The sequence below is a fragment of the Myiozetetes cayanensis genome, unplaced genomic scaffold, assembly GCF_022539395.1.
Source record: "Myiozetetes cayanensis isolate MyiCay16 unplaced genomic scaffold, myiCay2020 scf3, whole genome shotgun sequence".
Lineage (NCBI taxonomy): Eukaryota > Metazoa > Chordata > Aves > Passeriformes > Tyrannidae > Myiozetetes > Myiozetetes cayanensis.
Genome location: NW_026087521.1, coordinates 10,537,234 through 10,563,656, shown reverse-complemented (window position 1 = coordinate 10,563,656; position 26,423 = coordinate 10,537,234). Strand labels below are relative to the sequence as shown.

The 26,423-nt window shown below is 37.7% G+C and overlaps 1 protein-coding gene across 1 annotated transcript; it reads right to left on the bottom strand.

Annotated features, from left to right (window-relative positions):
• Positions 1-2,338: 2,338 nt before the first annotated feature.
• GNAT3 (G protein subunit alpha transducin 3) lies at positions 2,339-25,559 on the bottom strand. The gene is made up of 8 exons (XM_050324114.1): positions 25,442-25,559; positions 19,024-19,066; positions 16,181-16,322; positions 12,659-12,816; positions 8,698-8,826; positions 4,463-4,592; positions 4,111-4,264; positions 2,339-2,793 (listed from the first exon to the last, which is right to left on the bottom strand). The coding sequence occupies exons 1-8, from the start codon at positions 25,557-25,559 to the stop codon at positions 2,603-2,605; spliced, it is 1,065 nt and encodes a 354-aa protein (XP_050180071.1). The 3' UTR covers positions 2,339-2,602.
• Between the last annotated feature and the right edge of the window lie 864 nt (positions 25,560-26,423).

Sequence of the window (26,423 nt, the reverse complement as noted above, 5' to 3'; positions counted from 1 at the left end):
GTCATGCTTCATTCCTGGGTGTCAGTGCAGGTCTGGCAATGGTGGGTTGGTACCTGAATGCAGAAGCTCAGTGGCCCCGCAAAGTAGATTCAGAAACGCTTATGACCTTAAAGTGTTAGCCAGGTTTGAGAAGAGAGTGATCCAGTTTGCCATCTGGGGTAACCCAGCCCAAGCAGGATGTAGGTGATCTGGGTTACACCCCATGCAGTAAGAGGTGTCTCCCTCTGTGTGTCTGAAGGAAGAAATAAGAGGGTTCATGAGGCTGCACTCCTGGGCACAGCTTGGCGCGCTGTGCCCGCCTGGCCTGGACCCACAGGCAGCAGTACCCCCAGTATTGGGATTATTTGGGATCTAGGCACTGGTTTTGATCCCCACAGCACCCCTGCACGCAGCACTGGGTACAGGCACACAGATTGCCTGTGCTCCCTGCAGTGTCACTGGGACAGGGAGCTGCTGGCTGGGCTGTGGGAGGTCCTGCACACCCTGACCTGTACTGTCCCCCCAGCTTGTCCCTTCAGCCCCCTGGGATGCCTGGGGACATTGCCTGCAGCCCCTTCCCTTGGAGGATCACAAAGCTGAGACCTCACTCCTGTCACTGGGCACACTCAGACTAGCCAAACTTCTTCCCCATGAAGGAAGGGGAAAGGAAGGAAGGAAACCTGACCTAAGCGGTCTTACCTGAGAAAGCTTTAAGGCTGCGGTGTAAAGCCTGTCTGATTTCTCAGGCATTTGCTTGAAGAATATGTTTGAAATGTGTTTGTTCATGGATTTTTTTCTTAAAGACCTTGTTTTTCATTATGTTATTGAGGCATTAGAAATTAATGTTGATGTTCAAATTATTGATTTTAAATTAGATTTATTGCTGGGAATGAGTCCAGAAACCTTACCACTGGAAATCCATTGATTCCAATACACATAAGGAATTAATCAAGTGAAGCAGTACAGAAGCAGCAGAAATCCAGGCAGTGCAAAATGTATTTTAGCTTTCCACTCCCCACTTCTGCTGGGACACCTCCACACTCTGATGTCCCTGTTCACACACACAGCCTGCAGAATGCTGTTGTTCAGGGGCCAAGTTGCCTATTCTAATTAGGTTAACCATAACACAGTGAGCATATGGTGAAAATTAGGTTGAAATGTATTTAAAAAAAAAAAAAAGCAATGACAAAACCAAAAGGAAACCCTTCATCAGTGATCCTATTTTAAAAGTGAGCATTATTTCAAGACTGAATTTCAAAATTCAGTTGAATATATTCAGAACTCTGTCACGCTTTAACCTGAGCTGTCAGCTGCGTGCCATGCAGCCACTCGCTCACACACGCACCTACCCCCACAGTGGGATGGGGGAGAGAACCAGGAATAGGTAAAGTCCGTGGGTTGATATTAGAAAAGTTTAATAATTGAAAGAAAGTGAAACATAATAATAATAACAATAACAGTGACAATAATAGCAATAAGGAAAACTTTATAGTAAATGCAAGACACAGCACTGTGACAGCTAATAGGAAGAAAATTAACTCTATCCCAACTGAAACTAGGACAAAGTCCCATTCCGTTCAACATAGTAAAACATTTTCTGTAGTTGGTCACAGTGAATCAAGAGAAGTAGTAGAGAATGGGTCTCTACATGGTGCCATAACAACTGGTGGGTTTATATCTGCTCTGCAGTGGTAGAAGTTACTGTTGCAGTCACAGGGCACTGAAGAGGCTATAGAGTAGCAGAATTATTAACTATATTTTTAAAAAAGTATGATCTTTAAATGCAAAAAAAAAAAAAGTTTCAATTTGAATTTATGGCCTGTGCAGGAACTGAGCTACTATAATATTTTTTTTTCTCCTTAGCCTCCATCTTATTGTGTTTTATTTTTTCCAAATGGGATAACAGCATTTGCCAGTTTTATACATGTGCATTTTTTATGTATATTTCCCCAAGCACTTCTAACAAAACAGTATAATAAACATTCAGATTGGCACTGCTCTTTGTCATATACTATTTAGGCCTGGGGGGTTTGCCTTTGTTGAATTAATGGTATGTAATTTTTAGTTGTACATGTAATATGAAAACAAAATGTAGTGTTAGTTATGTATTGATATTGTTTAATGCTATAGTTTTCTTAAGGCTTCAATTATAAATAAAAGTCAGTTATATATTATATATGTTATACATTGTCTTTTTCTCTCATCACTAGAAAACACAGAATAATGAGGTGTGCCCAGTTTCCTGAGAAGTGTTGATTGCCTGGTCTGGTGGAAGATATCTCTGCCCATGGCTGGGAGTTGGAACTAGAGGATTTTTCAGGTCCCTTGCAAACCAAACCATACAATAATTCTATGATATTGATTTAAATAGGAATGTGACTTTTATTCCAGTTGGATTTATCAACAGCCGGCATCTCTGTGGAACAGGAATAATTTTTTTCAATCTTCTTATGATATGGAAACTCACTGTTGGTCTGAAACGCTCAGACTGTACCCAAGGCTTCAACTGACTGCTAACAGGTGTCTTATTGATACTGTTTCTTACCTAGAGGTTTTTTTTTTTATTTCAGTCAGCACATCAGATAAAGAGAGGAAAATGGGCAGAGGCTCTGAGCATGAACCGCTAAAAAAGCCCACAGTCTTTCAGATTTTCTTTGATTATTATATCTGTGACTGCATCAAAAACAAATCTGACATTCTGGGTGTCCGTGGCACAAGTCAAGTGACAATATATCTCTTTATCTTGTTTCCTTATGTTCAAATCTAGGAATTGTTTCTTGATGTAGTTTGCAGCATCTTCAAATGTGTTTTGTCCTAGTGGAGAAACCAACAAAAACAAGAGAAGACACAATTTCAACTGGTACTTCCTTATAGCTGCAAAGAGACAAGAATTTTTTTTTTCTGCCTCTTTTTTTTTTTTCTTTCTTTCTACTGGAATTAACTTCATTAGGTGTGAAAATTTTGTATCTAAACTGCCCCCCTAAATCTAAATTCCAATGCCTAACTAGAAGTCCTCATTTCTGAAGTGAAATGCTCCTGAGTAATCCAGTGTGAAACAGTGAAGGACTTTCAAGATAAAGAAAGTGAGAGAAAAAGCTGAAGGCACACAAATTCAAATGGATTCAGATACATAAGAGACAAATTTGGTGGGAAATATAACAAGAGATAAAGAACTGAAGAAGGAAAAAGGGAAAAAAATCAGATGCTTTTATATTCAGTCTTAATTTCTTCATGTAACTTTTCTGCCTTTTGGTAGCACTCCTTTAGAGCAAGAGCAGGCGTGGACACTGGTACCACGGCCTCGCTGTAAGTCTGGAGCAGGGAGTGGCTGCTGAGAGCCCTTGCTGGCTCCCATCCTGTCTGAGCCTCAGGCAGGGTGAAGTGGTATAGCTCCACTGAGTCTAGTACATCATGTCTGATTATCCCACAGAGCAATTTTGGGTTGCTGTGTTTATTTCCTGAGAAATGGAGTGATGGAGCTGTTTTTCAAGCACTACACAGAACCCATCTTCTAATAATAATAATATTGCTTTAAATATGCTTCATTCTGGACACTCCCTATCCCACATACATTAGGTTAATGCTAAAATATTAACAGATTTTGCTTTTTCTCTGGCACTTCGTGACATAGCTTTATATATTCTCTTGCATCATCTCGTAACATCTGGTATTATTCTTATTTCCAGTAGACACTACTGTGACATACAAAAAGAGGCAGACTTCCTTAATAGAACAAGTTCTCAAGTTAGGGACAAAAACCTGGATTCAGTTTTGGTGTGTGTGAGTGACAAGTGATTGCACTGAAGCACTGTCTGGTTCATCACACCACACTTCAGCCATCTGAAACTTCTGGGTCATTCAGCTTCCCCTACCACCAATGGAGAGAAATAAGCATCACCAGAGAGAAAGACGAACCCACCCAAGGGTAAGTATGGTGAGTAGGTCAGATGAGTTGAAATCTGGCAATGTCTGTCTCACACCATTCTTTTTTGAGAAAGGCTAGATGCTTAGATAAGATGCTGAATATTTAAAGAATTATGTATAGGTGACCTGAGTCAAAGTCTCCATCTTTAATGCATGGTCTGCGCTAATCATCTGAATGTATTTTTTTTCTGAACACTCCAAACTTACCATTATACTCAGGAAAGCAGATATTCAGATGAACTTTTGTTATTTTCTCTTGAAAGAGGTCCTTTTTGTTTAGAAACAGCACAATGGAAGTGGCTTCAAAGCACTTGTGGTTGCAGATGCTGTTGAACAGATGAAGGCTTTCGTGCATTCTGTTCTGTTGAGATGCAAAAGGTAAATATGACAAATCTCATCTCCATATGTCATTTTTACTGTAATGTTCTTTACTGGAAAGAACCAATACAGTGTAATAACCTTTAAATGGTTATCAGGGAACAGGAATAGTTCTGATATGCCATCAGAAAGTACATTAAAACTTAGAAGCAAAAAGGGTTGTTTGTCTCTTCTGACTCACCACTTCTTTATCTTCCACCAGAACCATGTCATAGGCACTGAGTGCAGCACAGAATATGATGCAAGTAACTCCCTCAAAGCAATGAATCCACTTTTTTCTCTCTGATCGCTGTCCACCCACATCAAACATCCTTTGCAGAAAAAATAACACATATACAATGTAAAGCACTACCTAGTAAGGATGTAGTCATGCTGTTAACACACAGAGTTCAACTGGAGATGAATGACAAATATTCAGCTTTTCCAAATATTGATCTGTTTCTATCCCAACAGGTCAAGGAGTGCTATGTGTTATTCATGGCTTTGTAGTGAGCATAAAACAAAATGTAAAGGCTTAAATACCTGCATGTAAGAAAAACATTCAGTACTTTCAGGTGGCACTCTGTGTTGAGAAAGTGGGACTCTGCATCTCTGCATAAGGGCTCAGTGCAGTACTAAGACCTGCAGGCAAGGATTTATTCAGGGCAGAGTTCTGAAACATCGATAGAAGACCCTCAAATTCAGTGTCATTTGCTACTTCATGGTTTTGCTTGCAGTGAACTGACACGTTGATCAATAAGGCTTATGACTGGAAGTGAGTCACAGGTTGACCCACTGGTTATGTGTGACTAGATTTTGCCATCTGCTCACTGCCCTGGTGCAATCACTGAGCTTGCTATACAACCTGCAGCACGCCTCTGGGGGAGGTCTCTACCCTATCAACCTCATTAGTTGCTCTTTAAGCAGCAATTCCTGGGGAGTAGGAATCCCTTCTTTTGTAGAGAGGGAACTGTAGGGCTGCTCTTGTCTGCATTAATTTCCTTCAGCCTTTGCCAGGAAGTATTACTTTTAGATAGTGTCATATGAACTTTACATGGACTCTATACAGGATTCAAAGCCAACTGAGCACACCTATATGGGATCTACTATATAGGGCCAACTAAGATGCAGCTGTTATCAAAGCTACCATTGTTCTGCTTAGCCCTAGCTTTCAAAATTCCCACTTATATTTCAAATTCTTCAGTGATAAGGGATAGGACATTCTTTTCACTATTTTTCTGAAATAAAAGTGATATCAAACCTGAAGATTTTTCAACTGCATTATAAAGGTGGAAGACCATAACAAATCAAATTTATCCTACTCTTAGGTTTTCTTTTTCCTTGTGTGCATGACAACTTTTCCCTGTGCTGCCTGTTGTTGAACTTAAAACTGTAAAATGTAATCTCCTGTTGCATTAGCCCTTTCTTCAAGAAGATGCATTAGATCCCTGGGTGTATCTCCTGCAGTATCTGAAAATTAAACACAACTCAATTCTTATAGCAATGAATATATTGGGATTCAGCATGAAACAATTATGTCAGTAATAAACAGCAAGAATAATTTGTTACTGAAACACTGGTTTTTGCAGTATATTGATCCTCTGTTTTCTTCACCATCAGCAGTGCAGCTGATGGTAAAAACGGTTATTTATCATTTTTCATCCTGCTTAGAAGAAATCAAACTCTTTCCAGTGCTCATAATGAACTGTTCTGCAGCTTAGGATCAACAAGAGAATTTTTTTTTTCTGGTACATTTAATCATTTTTTTCATCACTGGGTGTCTATAAAAGTGAATTATTTTTGAAATCAGGAAGCTGTTGTGGAGCAAGATTTTGAAAACAGTAATGGCATTCTTCCAAGCATATCTTCACTGAGTTAAGAACACCTACTAAAGAGTGATTTCAGTAGAATAAACTGTCTTGACTTTTGGCTGTGATTAGTGCCCAAAAGTCAATTGCCTTCCTTGATTTGTGGTATGGCACAAAAAAAAAAAAAAAAAGAAAACCTTGAAAATTTAGTCTGCAGTAAAGTTTTGCAAGGATTCATAATCATGTGAGCCCGTATTCCCTTTCCTGCAAGCTTTTAGCATATGGCCCTGTGAATATTCATGAAAAAGTCTGTTAATATATGACAAGACCAAGGCCAGAGGCAATGCCTATGGGCAGTTCTTGTTGTACTAATCTTAGGTTGCTTAGCTCTTCTCATGCCAGCCCAGAACTTAACATGTACATATCTAAAACAGAAGTTCCTCCCTGAGTGGTGGAAAATGAGATGGATCTTTTTCTTTTACCAAGATAGTCAAAGTTAGTGTAGAAATCTCTATATTTTCCCAGAAGTGCTCTTGCAAAATTTAGCTGCAGATATGGAATTAGCTGTATATTCATTTAACGGTACACAATATCAGACCTGAAGACTAAAATAAAACCTGCCTGATTTCAGTCACACTCTTCCTGGCACACCAATAGAAACAACAGTAGAAGAGAACTTATGAAGATCAGACCTTCTTTTAAAAATATTTAAATATATTCTGAAGTCTAAGTCAAGATTAGTGAAACAAATTGAAGAGTTCATGAAAGCTAAATTATACTAAACCAGCAAAGTAACTACTAAGAAAAGAGCAAATAAAAGTCGATGTTTTCTGTGCAACTGTAATTTAGCTACAGTAATGGAATTCAGACTTTTACTGCACAGATTCAAAATGTTATCTGCCTAACTCAGTTCAGAAGAGGGACAAGTGTTTAGTGAATGAGGCATCTGTTCATAGGGTTTTTTTATCCATCTGTGGCTTGTGACCTGAAGCCCAATCAGCACATCAGCCAAAACTCACTCTGAATGTGGAAGTGTTCCTCCCTTTATAGATGTTTCTATGGTACTTATCAAATTTAGTGCAGAGTCATCAGGATCCTCCAGCTGTTTTGCACAGCTCTGACAATACAAACTAGCAGTAACTGGCTGGTTAAAATGGATTTATAACTGCTCTGCATCCCTACAGCAGCTCAAACCCCTCAGACTATTTTGTAGTGATTTTACCTCCTATTACTCAACTGTCTGCAACTATCAATGAATTTACTCACATAACACTATGTGATGCATCGCAGAAAGGGCAGAACTGCTGGGGTTTGTGTCTGTGCTGGCATTAGGAACCTTCCTCTTGTTTACAGACAATTGTGTAACTAAATTCTCAGTTGTGCTGTATTTCAGTTAGACCTAGACACAAGTGCTGCTATTCCAGTATCAGGACTGATAACATCCATATTAAACAGTGTTTGCACTCTAGTGATTTCTTTCTCCACCCTGAATTTATTTCTTACATAAACTATGATTGTAACTGAAAGCGCTAAAATTTCCAGTATACAAAACTGTCTGGAAATATGATAATCAGAGAAAAAGGATATGGGATTGCACTATAGAATTTGTGGGTAAGTGCTGAATTTTCACAAGTGACCAGAGTATTAATAGGTGATAATAATTTATATGTAGGGCATCTACTTCAGAATCTCATCTTGCATATGTAATGTCTGTTGTGTCAAAGCATCTGTGTGGTTGCATAGAGGGCTTGGGGAATCTTTAATTGGCACATGATGAGGAAAAAAAGAAACTGAATGAAAAATTTAAAAGTTATATTCCTCCTGCTTTATAAATCTGTCTGTCTCTACAGGCAGTTTCTTGTCTAGACTGCATTCCTCAGTATGCACCCCAGCCTTTAAATTAAGAATTAAATGGATTTCAGTCCATAGAGAAAAGCATTATAGAACACTGAAACTGTCATAATTCATTCATATACATTTTCATGTGAAATTGGATGTTTTTAATTGGTTCACCAAGCATAACAAAATCTTGAGTAAATGTGTAAAATATTTCAGTCAAATTTCTCAGAGGCATTATTTTCAAAATGTTTTTCTGAGCGTTTTGCTTTTCACCTTAAATGAGCATGAAGGCACGCACGATAATGCTGAAATTTCCTATGGGACAGAAATTATTATTTTTTTTTTTTTTTAACAAGTGTAGGGCATTGCAGTGCTAAGAGCAGTTATTTCCATTCTCAAAAGAAGAGTGAAAGGTTGAGAGTGCATGCAAATTGATAGTCATCAAATGTTTTTGCATGCTGTTAAGGACATTTAGGCAGGCAAATTTCATTAATGTCACAATTATTCAAATGGCAGGATACAACTAATGCTTTTTAGACACTTACATATGTAAAAATGTCCTCTGAGAACCTGATATTCTGAGACCTCTGCATAAGGGTTCATTATATGCTCAAAGCTGGAGTACTGATAGTAAAATATCTTGCTTTTTTCACTGTGTCAAAATGTAAAATAAGATTGGATTCAAGGATATCACAGTGGGATTACCTGTATTATAATAGGTCAACACCTTCAAAAGAAACTACTTAAGAAAGATAAAACCTGAGAAAACTGTCAAATGTGGATTTCATACCTGAAGTTCAAATCCTTGAAAGAAAACTGAGTCTCTATAATCCCAGTTGTCTGCACTCGGGAGTGCAGAACATCTTGCTCACTGGGCACATAATCTGACATCGCCAACCTGTCCAAATCATTGAGGTAACTAAGGAGAGTAAAAAGAAATGGAGGTTGGTGAAATCAAAAGGTGAAAAGTACATTACACAATCATTTCTTACTAAGCCACTTTTAAATATGGAATGTAAATTACACATTTAAATACAATACTGGTGCATTTTATACAACTTTGCTCCACAGTCCAGACCCTTTCTCTTTTTTTTCTCGCATGTAGAAGTGTAATTTAGTTGTACATAATAAATATCTTTCTGAGAATTTTGGTTCATGAAAATCTTTTTTTTTCTCAGGGGTGCCAAAAAAACAACTTGTCAGGTAAGGGGTTTTGGCCATTTTGTCTCAGCAAGTGGGGATTTCCACCAGAGGGGAAGAACCACAAGCATCTTTCAGAAACAGATGCATTAGGAGTCACCACAGCATCTCAGACTGCTGGCAACAGTATCTTCCTTCCCAAGTGAAAGAGAGGGCATAATATTTTGGAAGAATTCACTTTTAAGGGCTATTTCTCCTGTCCACCACTCAGTTTACATGAGGGAGGTACATGGTAATTTTAAAAAAATATATTTTGTAATCAAAACAAAAAACTTTAATGAAGCTGAAGATCCCCTGGGTTAATATTCTGACAATCCCCCGGAAATGTATGGATTAGTTGCTTTTATTTCTGGCATACAGAGATAAAATCTGCATGAAATGAAAATCCAAACCAGATCTTGAAGCCTGCTCTTGTCCTATCACCAACCCTTCTCCTATGTCTTCTAAGAGCACACAGCTCTCTCCATATGGTTGGGTAGAGCCTCTGAATCCTACTGGCTGGACTAGGAATCTCTGGAGGTCTTATGAATTCACAAAAGAAAAAGAAGAGGTGATGATTGGGTAACTTCCTACCTTTTAACTGCTAATATTCAAATAAAAAACAAAGCCAAAAGCAAGAAGCCACATATAGCAGTTGAAACATTTTCAAGCTTTTGGTGTCCCAGTTGGCACCATTCCATTTGTAGCCTCATGTCTCTGACAAAGAAAACACTGTCTCTCTAAAGTTTATTAGGATTCAGGCCGCCTTTTTCCCCTCTCTATGCCGTCTGCCCAGCATCAAGATCTGCTGTTCAGTTTAACCAGAAGCTTCCAAAACAAACCTCTCAGCTCCTCAATCCTTGTCTGCAATATTTAATAAATCTGTAAAATAATAATAACAATGAAAAATAGTACAGTAAATTAAATACAATAAAAAGAATTAAAAAGGTAGAGTCTTTCATTTGGATGTTTCCAAGTAATGCTTCCAAATGGGATTTTCTTATTTTAAGTTGAATAGACTGCATCCACTCAGCAAGGAGTGCTGCTGATCTGTGTAATTCAATGTTTGTCCATTATTTGAGGCCAGGAAACAATGTGTTTGGGTTCTTTTTTTAAAAAAAGGCAATATATCTGTTTCTCTGAGTAGGGCCTGAGGCAAACTCATCTCAGCTCACCTTTGTGTAAGGAAGCAACAAAAGACATTTTGTTATTTACAAAGCATGTAAGCACCAAGCAAAACACTTTTATATAAAATTGCTTATAAAGTTCTGATAGTTCTTAGTCAGAAATGCATAAATTCAATTCAAGACAGACAATTGTAATTGTATACAAAATTAGACCAAGTTAATTATCCAGCTAATGGAGCAAGAGAGGCAACTTCAGACCCCCCCTAAAGCTGTAGGCAGCTTCAAGGGGAGACTCTGCAGACCAGCTCTTCACTGGCAAAGGAGGGAATGTAAATCATTAGGTCAGTCTAAATGCTGATCTTTCTTTGGCTTGAATTAGGAGACATGAATCCTACCCTGAGAGGCAAATGACTGAGTAAGCAAGGTGCACCATGTACTACTGGTAGCTATACAATGACATTTAAGGTCACAATTTATAAACAGAATTAATTCCAGGTGAATCTAAGGAAGAAATTCCAGCCAAATTTAGTATAGAAGGTTGTTTTTCTATTATTCATAAGATCTCATTTTTTTCCCAATTACAACACACAGAGGAAAGGCAGTGATCAAACTTCATTAGCATGAATTAATAATGAAAAGTCTTAGAGAAGATAACCTCAGAAAGTCAGAGTTTACACAATATAAATCAATATTCTTTGTAGGAGCTGATTCACAGGAGCTGAGGAACAGAGTTTCAATTTTAAAAGAAATTGAACTGCAGCATTAGATGGTTGATTGACTGTAGCTGGCTTTGAACTGATCATTAGAAGCCCAACAGCAAGGGCAAATATTAAGTTGATTTTAATGGTTCAGAGCCAAAGGCCAGACTTTCAGAAGCATCAGGTGCTATAAGATGAAGGCAGAGGATTAGCAGGATTTTCAGAAGTGTTCAAGCAGATGAAAAACATATAATTGTAGAGGTTTTTAATGTAACTCTAGCAATAAATAATGATTATGGACACAGCCTGTATTAACTTACTTAAATACTGAAACCTATTGCAAGTTAAAACATGACAGAGAACATAACACTGAGAGGGAATTAGTTTAGATTCTCCTGTCTTCTTTTTAGAAAACAAAACCTAATCTGCCAGGCATAGTGTACACAGTAGAATGTTAGCTGGCAAACAGCTAATATATATACATATATTTAATGTAAAGAGATGGTTTTCCTTTTAATTTTGATGGTTTTGTTATAGGGTTTTAGTAATGGGAGCTGCAGCGGGGCCTGTCAGAAAGGAGTATGTTAGGAAACAAAAAGTTGCTCTGCCCTATTCCTATAGGAATACAAGGCTGCCATAAAATACTGTCAAATAAAGCACAAAGAAATACAGGCAGTATTTTCTTTGTTTAGGAATCTTGCAGAAAGGTCTTCATTCTTGTTTGGAAGATATAAAGAGATAAAGAATTTTTAATATTTTCGTGGTATATCCCCTGTACTATCTACAATTAGTGAGCTGTGACTACCTTCAGGTTGCCTGGCTCCCAGCCCAGCCTCTGGTCATGTCTTTCCCTGCTAAGTAGAAGGGACGCTCCACACCTTGGAAGGCTTCACTCTACAGCTGCCCTCAGCCTGCAGGAGGAGCTGCAGGAGCAGGGAAGCCTCCAAATGCAGATGGAAGATGGACTTCAGCTGGAACAACCCTCTGTCCTAGATCTAGAGTCAGACTTGCACACGCTGGGAAAACTCTGACCCAGGTGACACCTCCCTTCATGGTCTTGTATGAGCTGAGCGAGAAGACAACAGAGCAGGACTGTAGCCTGAAAGAACAGCTACAGAAGCAGCCAAGTCAGCGAGTATGAAAAGTCTAAACCCAGTGAGTACATCTAAGGCAAGAGATGTGCCCCAGCTGAACAGTGACCCTTTGTGGGGTCAGAGCTGAGCATCCGTAGTCCCCTCCCCTGCTTATCTGTCTGCCACCTCCCAGGACACAGAAAGGAAACTGGGGCTGTCAGGTTGGAGAGTGGCTGCAGCTGGATGCTGACATGGTAATGGCCCAGGGAACACCGATACATGCAACTGGATCAGTTTGGAAGAAAGGTTTTATAGTTTTTCTCGAGGCTTATATTTAGTAGCTGGAAATGTATACAAAGGACAACTCTAGGTAGAACCTAAGCCATTTCAGTTCACTCTTTCCCCCATTTTTTCAGCATTAAAATTAACCAGAAAGCAAAGAGGCCCATTTTTTTTTTTAAATGGTTTAAACAAACACAGAAACAAGTTGTACCTTAATTTCACTTGTTAAACATTTGTAATATATCATGAACGCTAGCAAAAAGCCCTCATTCTTTTCCTGGTTAACAAACCATAATTTCCACAGGCTGCCCGTGAGGGATAGCTCTTGTCTCAAGGCTTCCCTAGCTGTCCATGCAGCAGTAGCCAGCTGCTCAGCAGCTGCTGTCACCTACTAGGCTGCCGAGTCACTGAGCTGGTACTCCGCTGCCCTGGCGAAGCAGGCCTGGGTCCCGCCGTCACACCACAGCTGTTTGATGAGCTCAACCAATTCAGAAGACATGTTGCCATCCTCCAGAGTTGTTGCCATGGCACACAGCTTCCTTTCATCTTCCTAAAGAGAAATGTCAGTAAATATTGTGCAAGGGCGCTGTGCCCCACCACCTCCCTGAAGACGTGCTTGGTTTATAATGAGTTGCAGGGGCAAAATTTCTCATTTTCACTGTTTTTTTCCAGGTAGCTGTACGTGCCCTTGTGTGTAAACATCCCTTTACAAGCTCACTTCCCTTCAGCTAGAGCCAAGGTTAGGCTTAAATCGTGATACACAGAGTTTTCATCTTTTTATTTTTTTTGGTTTTGTTCACAGAAGGTCTCGGTTTCATCTTGGCACAAGTATTCACAAAAAGTCCAATTTGGAAGGAAGGCTTTTATTTCAAGAGAGAGTATTAGGGTATCAGAAATTAAATTAACTATATCAAAACAGAAATCTATTGATAAATGTATTTTTAATGTATTTGGAAGAAAAAAAATTTTAGCTTTAGGTCACATTAAGGAATGTGGAAAAGTGAATATAACTAGTGAATGGATTTCCTGTATGTTCTTTTATGTGGGGAACAAGAAGCCTTCACCAGAATAAAATCCCAAATATTTAAAATATATTATTCTATAATTTCTTCCTTTTGTAGTCAAATCAAAGATACTTCAAATAATCTATTACATTAAAAATAATATTTCTTTTCAGTAGTTAACAGCTTAGGAATGTACTGTAAATAAAGAGCATGATTAAAATAGAGTCATTTGATACACTGCCACAGCAGGGGATAATTATAAAATATAATTCCTTCCTAGTTGTATAAGTAGACAGCTGAAGTGACTTTCAGTCAATAGCTGAAAAAGTATGAATGGATTCTGACAGACGCTGTTTTGGCAGGGAGTATGTTTTATTCAAAAATAGAAAACATCTTCACAATAATTTATTTTAGGAATGTGCTATATCTTTATCTCTCCATAGAAAGTGAAGTTTATGGAAATTTCATAGAAGTCAGAAACAGATTAAAAATGAAACACTGCATGTTTTCTGAAATTTTGGAGAAATTGGGTTAACATGGGGAAAAGAAAAAGAGGGAAAATTACCACTAGAAAATTGCCCTTATTGGAACAAGGAAGATGGACAGTTGTATAACTTCCCTTCTACATTAAACCCCAACCATCTACTTTTTATCCCCATCCTTTCGTGCAGTGCTGGGATCAGCAGAACTGGGTCACGTTTTGTCTTGCGTGCCCTGCATTTGTCTCCAGGGTTCAGCTTCAAGATAAGAGTTTGAACGTTCTCTCCTTCAAGATATGACATATCATCTAATGACTACAGTTATCCACCTATGTTGGATTTGTTGGTTGAATGGCCTCCAATAAGAAGCCTTGAGCTCAGAGCACACAGAGATGTGCAGGGTAAATGTTCATCGATTATTATGCAAAAGGTGGCAAATGTGGATTTTGGTGCTTACATAAGGAAGGAAGATAGCAGCAGATTGAGTTTATCATAAACCTGATTTGTACAATGTTTTGTTTCTCACTGGTATTTACACGGACTTCAGATGATTTTTCATACTAAAAATAGATTGGAATGAGACTTTAGAAAGAAAAAGTACCTCCCTCCCCAGAACAGATGCTCTTTAAATTAAGTTCCAAGGTCCTTTCAAGACCAGTAAGAGATTTTTGCAGGCAGACCTGGAACATGGATAAACCTTTTGAGACCAAAATAATCCCAGTCCTTGGACTAGATAACTTTAGGAGGTTAAATCTGGTCCAGAACACAAAAAAAGCGCAAAGTGCATCTGAAATCAAAGCTTATCTCAAAACAACTCCAGCTTACCAACAGCTCATGATTTTATGTGAAATGGAAGCTAGGTTTTTTGGGATTTTTGGGAGAAAGGGCAAGGTTTAGTGGCCACATCCAAAAAAATGTGACCAAAATTTCTATTTTCTTTAAAACTCACATCCAGATTGTTCTTACATAGCTTGGGTGGAAAAGAAGACAATGCAAATATTTTATACAGTTGTATTCAGCCGTGTTCCTGGAGGCCTATTCTGTAATGACAATAAGAGTGAGCTGACTGTGCTTTAAATGATAAACTTTCAAAAGCTGTATTTTCTGGAATTTGGTTATATATAATGCTAAGAAATGAACTGGGCTATTTAACAAAATTTTCAATTCCCAGCTTCCCAGGCTGTGAAATCCCTTTAAAAGAATGTCTATGAAACTGGCATAGAGTGAGTATGTATAAATATCTCAGAAAATTTGGCAGGGTTGAGAAAAGAGACTGAAACTAGGGCATAGGAAGAACATATTTCAATTACAGGTGGCAAAGTCTGGACCATGGGCTAAGATATCATGGGCTAAGGCAGGACCTGTGGCTAGGTGCTGCAAGGTCCAGCTGTCTTAGGCCATGTAGGCTGATTGATAAGTCCTTATGCAGTACAGCACGTTAACATTGGCCTATTTTCTGGGTTTTTTCTATTTTCTGTGCTGCATTTGGGCTTTGTTATGTTTGTTTGAATGACTTGCATTCATGGAAAACATTTAATTTCTATTTTTGTCAAATGCCTGTGTGAGCTTTAGTAACCTCTGAAGCTTTTGTTTATCATTTTTTTAGGCCAAAGTACCACATGTCACTATAATGAAATGTAGACTTTTGGAACAAGAAAAGCTCTGTCAGATAAGCAGATGTTATTCCCTCCAAGATAAACCTCTAGGGATTAGACAGAATTTGCCAAAACTGGAATCAACTGCTATTCTGACAGGCCTTAGAAATTCTCAGCAAGATCTGAATTACAGGCAATAGACTAAACCATTGCACACAGAAGAAAAGTTTTTCCTTTATTTCTGTCCCTGAAAATTCAATGTGATTGAAAAAAGATAGCAGGTCTCCTTGTTGTGGCTTTGCCTCTATGTGCCTGTGAAGAGGATTGATTAATGTGCCAGGAAAGTCAGACTCCACTTCCCCATGGTGCCAGTGGGCCAGTACTGCATCCATACAACAGGGAGGTCTCTGCTCCAGGAGCAATGCCAAAATTAAATGCTCCCAACAAGTCTACATTACCCTTCCTTACATGGCTGAACCCCAAGGTTTGTTCATAAAAGGGAAATATTTTTTTTACGTTTCCCAATAGCGATAAATGACTAAGCAAATAAGAAAAGGTTCTGTTGTTTTGGTTTGGTTTTTTTTAATAGTGTCTTTGCAAGTTGAACATTTCTTTTGTAACAATCAAAATGGAAATTTATGGAAAGGTTAGACCTTTGGGTCACCTTGAGAAGATGAAAATACATCTTGTCACATGTAAAGTGAGAAGTACTTGGTTTCCACTGCCATAAAGAAAATACTGGAACCTCTTTGTTCTACTAGTTTCTACTATTATGCTACAAAAAAAAAAAAAAAGTGTTTCAATGTCTATTTCAAGATAAAGATTATCATACTCACAATTCTAGCAGGGTTTTCATAACAGATTCCTAACTTAGTCATTGCTTTCACAATAGAGAGGATAGACTGCACTGTATTACTGTAAACGATAGGTCTGAACTCCATGCGTTCCTGGTAGGTGAAACCATCTTTATGGATGATCCTGGTGTAAAAAAAAAAAAAAAAAAAAAGAAAAGCTTTACAGGATGTATTTAAAAAAAAAAAAAAAAGAAAGAAAAAAGAAAGTAACAAAAAGTTGGATCAGATGCTTTTGTGGTCAGCACAAGAAAGAACTTAATCCATTTGGTCCTTGGAAAAACACTTATCAATAGTTGATCTGCTGATTCTACTAGAAGAGGGAAAGAGCAATTTCTTCATCTATGTGAGCTTAAATCTGTGCACCAAATCATGCTGAACAGGCATCAATATAAGGTAATGTATGATTCTGGAACAGGACCCAGGTCCATCCCTGCGGGTATAGGGCAAGATGCATTGCTGTACTTAGATCTCAAATCTTTTATTATTGGAAACTACAGTGTTGGTCATGGGTTGTCACATTGTTTGTTTAGTCATTCTCATTTTTATCCAGAATCTTACCTAGATTGAAAAATTATTGCAAAAAATATTTCAGCATTGTGAGGCTCTTATCAAGAAAATAAGGAAAAAATCTTTAATATTCCTTTGTATGTCTGTATGTCAGTTAAAATTTCTAGTTATAGAAAGGTCTTACTCTTATTATCTACAGGCTATGGAGACATGCATGTTACTTCAGAGGGTAAAGAACCTTAGCAGTCAATTTCAGTAATCTGATTCTGACAGAGAGATTATCATTTCATAAGTCTCCTTGACTGGAGAATGGCATGTGGTTAAAGTTCTCCAAATCAGTGTACAGATTATATCGCGACTCAGAGACATCTTATTCCAGTTGTGAAAAAGGACAAAACCTTCACCCATTTGGACCAAGCATACTCTCAGTGAACAGGCACCAAACTACTTTGGCTGCTGCTGGAACTGAGGTTCCGTTCTTCCTGACCTCAGGTGTTTAGAGTTGAAGGCCAGGTTATCAAATAAAAATTTTCTAGCATTTGGGGTTTGTTTTTTTATCCCAGTCTTGCCAGAGATACAGTCAGGACAGAGCTATACAGGCAGAAAGGGGTGATGTGAAAGGATCTGACAGGTTAGCACAGAATGAGTACAGGTGTGTGTCTTGGGGAGATTTGCCCTTCCAGGGGAGAAGTCAGCCCTGTCAGAAAATAATTCACTCACATACACACAAAACTCAGGTCATAACTCATGTGTCTTAATATTCCTCTGATTTATGTATGTCAGAAAACTCAAAAGTTGCCTTCTCGTGCTTGTAGGAATAGTATCTATAGGAAAAAAAGGCTCTCTAAAATGTTTTCCCAATCACTTCTAGACCAGGCAAATCTATAAACTCTCTTTGGAAGTTTTAGTTTTTTGAATGCTGTTTTCAGCATGAATTCAGATGAATTCTGAAAGATTCAAAGGAATCCCATTGAACGTGGGAGAAAGAAAAAGGGGAGCTCCTGGAGCAGAGACCTCCCCATTTTATGGATGCAGTCTTCTGGGTTTTTTTTTTCTTTCATAAATGAAGGCTTCTTTTTAGATAGGTGGCTTTGATTCAGTCTCAACAGGCATGATGACTAAATATTTTGTTTCCTGCACTTTATTTGCTGAATTATTTGTAGTAACTTTGTACTGCTAATTTAGAGCATACCACAGAGATACTCAACTTGGTTTTAAGAAAGTTAGATCACACATTGGAAATTATGTAGTTAGAAGCACAGAGCTCCAGAAATTTTTTTTTCTTTCCAGTGTCTTTCATAACCATCCCCATCTTTTTAGGGCCTTGCAGCATATCTACATTTTGAGCATCAGTAAATATTGTGCAAAGCTTAGTGGACGGATATAACTTGGATTGAAATCCTCAGACTGAGAAAACTGAGGTTTATTAATGAAAAAATTATATTAATAGGAGTAAAATTTCCACGATTTTGTTGAAAATTGTGTTTTCAGTAGAATTATTTCTTTTGTATCAGCCTTCTTTGGAAAATAATAGGCTTCATTTAAAAAAAACCCCAAAACTGAAATTGCTTTTTTTTTAACTGAAAAAAATCCCTTAAAAAGAAGTCATTGATTGTGACAGAAAGATGATAATTATATGAAAAATGATCATTTTTTAAACAGTTTTCCTGTAAAATAATTCATATTTGTGATCAAGTTGACAGCACAGGGCTTTAAATATAACTTTCAGCTTTGCAGTGTTCTGCCCCCTCCTCCATGCTGTAAAGGCTTATTAGCCTTCTTAAAGTGCTCAGTTCAGAGGAACATTTTAATCTGCTCCTATTTGGGGAAGCTCTGAACACAATAAACTTCAAGGGTTTGCTGAGTAGAGAGGGTGTCCTGAATGGAACTCAAACCAGAAATAACTTTACTCACCATTTAAATGGAGACAAAGGGTTAGCAAAGTATTTGATGGATGGTTCTGAATCCGTCTTATTACAAAATGAGCTACTTAAATAATAGAAAACAGTTATTATGACATAATATTTTTATTTAACTTTTTAAAATGTATTGGTGAAGATATTAAATAGGTAGGGGCACTTAAATTCAGACTTGTATTACTACTTTTGTACAACAGTTTCCTTGATTTTTGCACAGGAAGAGATTGGTGCTTACAAAGTGACTTTTTATTTGTTGTGTGGTTGAATGATAACTTGATTTGAATGATATTTCTTTTCATTTTATTCAAATAAGTGTAAACATTGTAATAAGTCATTAGCTAGATAGCTTATACTACAAATACCAAATTTAACAACTTATATGCATATTCAGATACTTACTTCATTTGCTTTACAATAGTGCTCTTTCCTGACTCTCCAGCACCTGCAGAAGGGGAATGTTGAGAAGATGTGATTGATAGATGAATAAGAAGCAAGTACTAAAAATAACTCTCTGGAACACAGAATTTTCTATCTATGAAGAAATGTACAGATGTTTTAGATTCTCACTGTACTAACTATAAACCCTCTCTAATGTCCAACTGGATTTAAAAAGAAACAAATCTTCGTACAAATATTAATTCTGGAAAGGAAAGGGACATTTAAAAACAAAGGAAAATTCAGTCAATTAAGAGAAAAATAAAGGTTTTTTAATTAGCAAGGAAGTAAAATGTGGGTCATATTTTGATTTAATCTCTGGCTGATGGGCAGGAAGACATGAACAACCTACAGCTTCTGATAGTGTTCTGTTCATTGCATGATTTGTAGCTGCTGATTTAATGTGTATTATGACCTTTTGTAAACCACATCAGCGAGTCCCATGCCCTTTAGCCAGCCTCTCCGAGAAACTGGAAAAGCAGAATTTGGAGACTTGCATATGGTCAAGCTCATGATGCAAAGGCAGCACATGAGCACAGGACTTGACCCTGATGTTTTGTCAATTCCTCTGCCCAGTGGTGTTCTGCCATGAAGCAGTGGGGCTGGGAGTGGGAAACCTGCAGAGCAGCACAGCAGTTCCAGCTTGGGAATGATTCTGCAGGAAAACCCCCCAGCTGGCAGGGAGGTACAGGCATCTGCTTGCACAGCCAGTTGCAGAATTAGGGCATAGGTTTGACCAGATTGTGTACAACTAATTTGCCTTCTTATCTCATGGAAAGTGAGTAATCGCAATGTAAACTGTCTCCATTGGAAATCAACATCAGTGAGTATCATCTTCGGTCAATGACAGTGATGAGGGTTGGCAAGAGCTGCCCAACAAAAGATAGATTTTGAAAGCACCTAAAGAGAGGATTCAACTTTGAATGTGAATCCATGGGACAGGATTCATCACAGCTTTTCTCTTTGTAGATTATCATTTGCCTCATGGGACGGTGTCAAATACTTTTGACAAAGGAGAAAAGCTGGGGCATAGGTTTTTTAACCAAGGGTTTCTCAGTGAATGGAACAAACCAATTACAGACTTTCCAAACACATTTTGTAAAGCTAATAACATTCAAATGGCAGGGATTAATTTACTCAAATGAATCACAACAGATAGCAAACCACATGCAAAGCATTTTCTGAAACCCTTGAAGGAAATGGTAGAAAGCGCGGGAGAAAAAACAAGCTCATGCAAAATGGGCTGATGCTGCCATCTGCCACAGTTCGGGAAAAATGCAAATTTGCTGTAGATCATTTATTATTCTTTCCGTGCCCCTCTGAAGAACTAGGTAAAACCCTGTCATCAAGGTGGTGTTTGCTACACCTTTTGTAGGGAAGAGAGGAGGCTGTGCTGAGAATTCATACATTCGCCTCATGGAAAGATGCCAGGAAACATAAGATAGAAATGAACCTCTCTTCCAGAGCTGAAAGAAAATGTTAAAATAGAGTGGAAGGCATAATTTGTATCTTTTGGATGTATTTTTCTACCTTTGTTTATCTTCAATTTATGATCCAATAGTGCCTTTATCTAAACAACAGATGACTTTCAGACTTTGGCTTCACTCTGGAGTATCATGTTAGTTGTAGCAGCATTGGCTCTGACAGGAATTGGGTCAGGAACAAGTTACTTTGCACCTGCTGCCTTTATTCCTTCCCCTTTCCATGCAGCCTGCTCCTCTGGCCAGTCCCCACAGTGGGAGAGCAGGGACAGACCTGCATTTCGACCCACTGCAGTAGCCTTGTTCTTGCAGAAACAGTGGGAAAAGTGCATCACAAAAGACCTTATATAAAGTGAAGGCATTTCCTTGAAGCCTAGATTTTCTAAATAAAAGACAAGAGCTCAGGCCAAACTCAGTCGTGTCCTGGAGCTCAGAAAGTTTAAATGTCATAGCCCATATTTTACATTTCATATATTTAAACTCTAGCTTTTTCAAATTTCCCTCTCATTTCTGTGACTATTTCCTTGACATGGATCAACTCCCAGAAAATACAAGCACAAAAGTCTCAGTCAGTGCCTGAAACTCTGACACCACTCCTGGGAGGTGAAGGGTGTCCCCCCTCTCGGTAAGGTTAACCCTTCTTCCCAGAGACCACATTCACTGTGCCACAGGCCATGCCACATCCACCTGCACTGAGGTGCTGTACATGCAGCTGGCTGTAACCTGCAACTCTTCTTGCTTTGGATATTCCAGAGCTGCACCCCACCAAGTCCCAAGTCCATTATGGTTCTGGACATCCTGGGGCTGAAGGGGAGACTCAAGAAGAAGTGCCATGTAGCATGGCTGCAAAGGAGCTCTCCCTCAGCAGCTTGACACAAATTTCCCCAATGCTCTGGGATTGTTCAACGTCTTCTCTGCAGGCCACTAAGGTACTATACCAGAGCAGAAATAGAGAAAAAACTGGAGATGCCTTGAAAATGAGTGAGAATCTCTCAAATTCAAAACAGAACAGAACCCAGGCCTTCAGCTGTAACTTGACATTTTTGTTTTTATAAGTAGAATTTGTTAGAATGATTGCGGAGAGCACAAGCTCCTTTCAGGACTTGCATCTGCTGAGACATTGGAGAAAGTTCTTTGTATATATTAAGGTGCTTTTGAGTCTCAGATCAAGAGCTATTATCTCTTAACAATTATTATTTATCTGGAAGGAAAGGTTTAGTTTAGGAAAGTTTCCATATTTAAAGGTAAGGAAATAAAAAACCCTAACTTATTTAATACTCTGTTTGAAACCTGTCAGAAAAAACATTGACAATGACATAAACTAGTAAAAAGCAGGAAAAGAAAATATTCAAATTAAAATCAGAAAATATTTCACACATCTGCCTGAGTCTTGTCTGTGCCATTCAGAGCTCTGGACATTACGAACCAGACTGGAAATCGTATCTTCCTGGTCCTCTTACCATACTCAACAAACTTACTCCACAAAAGAAAGAAACTAGATGAAAAATCTAAGCTCTAACTATCTTGAGAGAATGAAGTCCTTAAATGCTGATCCACTCCCTAAATAAGAAAATCAGTGCATTCCCATCAATAGGATTATTGGGCTCTCTTTGTGCTCAAAGTCTGTTTCCAGTGTGTTAATAACAGGAACTCAAGCTTCAGTACTACAGTAACTGATTCATTTAACTGGTTTTGATTACCTATACTATAAATCTCTACACTGCTACTTCTAATAGTCAGTGGAGAAAAATATTTGCTACTAAAACAGCTTCTATTTTTGTTCCCCTGAATCAACTGTTTAAAATAAATTGTGTGAGGTTAACCCTAAAGAGAGTAAAGTAAGCTGAGGATGACCAGGTCTATTTTAGGGTGAGTTTCATCCCGACACTGAAAACTGTAGATAATGAGGACATGGAGTAATACTAAGATTCAGTTTAAATAACCATTAAAACTTTCAAGTTTTTTATTTTCTAAGTTCTTATTCCTGTGAAACATCACTGTAAGCATCAGCTATTTTGGCCATATTTGCGATGTACACTGTACTTTGCACACCAATAAAGTGCAAACTGGCATCCTGCAAAGCATATAACCCGCATGTGATGTGGCAGGCCAGATAGGGCCCTGATACACAGGGAACAAGACTTTCACCTTGGAGTTTGTTCCAGACTCATAAAACAACCTGATTTTTTGGAAGTAGAGATATAGAGACCAGATTTGCTGGGGGATGGAACGGCTTTGACAGCATGGGAACACCTCACATAAAGGTCTTAAGCCTTTTGGCTCCTGGGCGACTTGTGAGGAATGTCAGAATTGACATCATTTCCCTCCTTCCCTAGTTTATTTGGGCATGTCATATAAACTGTAAATCACCTCAGCCAGAGGTGTTTACCCAAGTCATAGAGCATATGACTTAACATAAACATAAGTGGTGTCTTTGTTTTCTGACTATAATTTCTTTTTTACTAAGGGACCCCTTGGAGGACACAGAGGCACGATATTAGATATTAATAATCATCTCAGGAATTGGTCAGTATGCACTGGGGTTTTTTACATTTTATACGTAAGAACAAAATGATCACACTGAAAAGTTATGATATACATATCAATTTTTTTCTGAGTGTTTTCTACCGATCTGCATATTGCAGAAAGAAATAATGGTGACATCTGCTCTGCAGTACAGAGGCAACACAAGGTCTGACTGAACAGAAACCTAGGGTTAGGGTAGGACTAGGCTGGCTTGAATAGACCTGTCCTTGATTTATGAAGTTCAAAATTCGTATAATTTCTGAGATCACCTCAGAGATATGGAAAGATAACAGGTACAAATCTGAACACAGCAGATTTATTCCTCTCCTATCTGGCCATTTCATACAGTCCCTATGGAAGGGGCTGCATGGTGGCCATTATACACATTGCTTCAGCATCTGTGGTTCCAGGTGTTCAAGAGATACTTTCACCCTGGCAGTGCAATAGGCTCCAAACAGACTCACACTTAATTCACGTCTCGCTTTTTTAAGACCAAGAAAATTTAAGCTGTTAAGCCAATAATATTTTTTCTCTCTCTCTTCAATATGTTTTTTACCAAGACTTTATGATCTGTTGTAACAGGAGGAAAAAGCCTTCCAAAATGTTACCCACTGACAAATTTGAATTCTTCTCAGGTATGACACGAGTAAAGGAAGATATTGTAGAAATCTATAAACAAAATATTTCAGATCCTAACGATCATCTTGTCTCATGAAAAGAGTGCTTGTGTAGTTAATGAAACTGAAATATGTTCAGATTTGAAATTAACTAAATAGAAGTCTTTTTCAAATAGCTTGCAATGAATCTCAAGGTATTTTACTAAAGGTATCTTGAGGTTGATATTAATAGTGTCAGAAGAAGACTGATTATATACATTAGGAAACGTTTAAAACTACAGTGCTTAATACTAAATACATACATATGTTCAGCAGGGGTGGGGGTTGGGGGTAATTTATTTTGTGTCCTGGTGTAAAACAGCCTTCAGTAATACTGTGAAGGCATAAAAGCTTGGAGATCAAACTGCTTAACTTATAAATTCCTCTTTATCTGGAAAATTTCTCTTTATCCTATACATTCCTCTTAAAGGATTTCTTACATCTTCCTCATGGATAAGGTTGGATAAGGTCAGAGACAGGATGCTGAAGAAGATGAACCCTGGTTCTAACTTGATGTCCCAATTCCTTTTTCTAACAGTACATAAAAATTAGTTAAACTTTATGAAAATTTATATGAAAATATTGTTCTGGGGCTATTTTTGGCCAACTTAAGCTTGCCTCAGTAGGGACAATATTTTGTATAAATGTGGCACGGAAAATCTTTGCATTCTCTGCTGGACTGAAAAGCTTTGTAAGCTGCAATCAGAATCCTGATGGTACATAAAGTGTCTCAAATTGCTACTTTAATATTATTATTTGAAAAACCTGCATGATTTTCTCTTATTTGTTTTTGAATAATAATAGTTAGATTCTCAACAAGTATAAGTAGACTTTTGCATGAGATACAAAACAACAGAGTTAAGTCAATTTACTTTATCTAAGGGATCTAGTTACATCTGAATAAATGTCAGTTTAAAAGCACTTGTAAGCACTGAGGTTACAATGAAGGAAAAATAAGAATCATTTCAATGATAAAAGGCTGTTTTTCCTATTCATTGGGAGAAACCAATGTAAAATCTTATAATAGGCATCATACTGTTAGAAGAAAAATATTAAGACAGTGGCAGTGTTATTATGCTCTTGGATATTTCTGCATAGTATTAAGGTAAAGAAGAGACAAGAATAAAGATGTATAAAGAAAAACATTTTTTTTCTTTTGCCATTAGAGCCTGTGACTGCTAATAACTTGATCATAGTGTGAATTAGAAGAGAGAATATTCATCTGTATTCATCCCAATATCATTTTGATACATCAAAAAAGCCATTCTAAATCACTTTCTGCTTCTGTAAAAAATGAAGTGCAACACTTTGGAAAATAAACAATATCAATACCTTATGACACTTATGGATTGTAACCAGTTATCTTACTTAATCCTCCTGCAAATGAATGCATATAGATCCATGGGAAAAAAAATAAGTCTGTGCTATGTTATTTGTAAGCAAGTATCATAACATTTATTCTAACAGTAGGTTTTCACTTAAAATTTTTCAAAGTCAAACATTTAAAATTGAATACATACAGTGACATGGCCATTTCCAACCTATTACTTGTGACTTCATAAGTGGTCACAACCAGAAAACATTTCATACACATATTATAGAATTGTCATCTTCACAGCAAATAGTGAGGAGTAGGAAATTCACTGCACTGAAATATAATTCCAGAGCTAAACAACCCCTCAATGGAAAAGAATCATGAGCAATTTTTATTCTATTTACCCAACAGTAGTAGTTTGACTGTCCTGGCTTCCCTCTCTGCATCTGCCTGGAGTTTCTTTTCCAATTCTCTGGATCTCCTGGCTGACTCCTTGCTCTCCGAACTGGCTCCACTGCCCATCTTGAGGTGTTAAAAATCCTGTGTGTCCAGCTGATATACTTCTTATCATACAGGTTGCTCTAATCCAGAAGGACAACAGCCTGTGCTTAAAGAAAATTTAAAAATCCCATTCAACCTCTGTGGTCAGCCTGCAAATCAAATGGTCCTTTTTCAGCTGTCACATGACTTGGAGATGCCATAGTCAAGGATTTACATAGGGACACAAAAATGTAGTGTTATGATGTCATAGAATTAAAGTTGTCCATTCAAGATCTAATCAAGGTCTCTTTTTGTTCAGAGAGGTTCCAGTTTCACAGGCTTCAAAGAAATGTACAGAATGTCTTGGAACAATAAAATTGAGAATAACCACGATCATGGTAAAATTTTCAGCTTGTGAATCCATGTGTATACCCTGAAGCCAAGGAAAAAAGAGCTTTAGATGTCTTTGAAGCATTTACATATGGTTTTTTTCATCTTTCATCAGTGGTCATAGCTCTAAATATGTGTATTCTTTATTTACAAATGACAGAATTTGAATTTACATGGTCAAGACATTTTTATTTTTATCTATTGACTAACATGAAGAATATTTGCTGCATTTTCATATTATGGCAAGTACATTTATTTTCTTGTAATGGTAAAGGACACTTTTATTTGTAATATCTTTGGAGTATTTTTGTGCAGCCATTCCTTAATTAATGCCATATCTTTTCCAATTTTCTTAATTATTTTATTAACAGTTATCAGTTTGAGCTGAAAGCACCACACCTCTTCTTATATAAGAGAGGACATAGGTCAGATTCTCCCTGACATGATAATTTCATCTTACTTTTTTCATGGTGCAACAGTATTCTAGAAGTATTTTATAAGATATGATTAAAATAT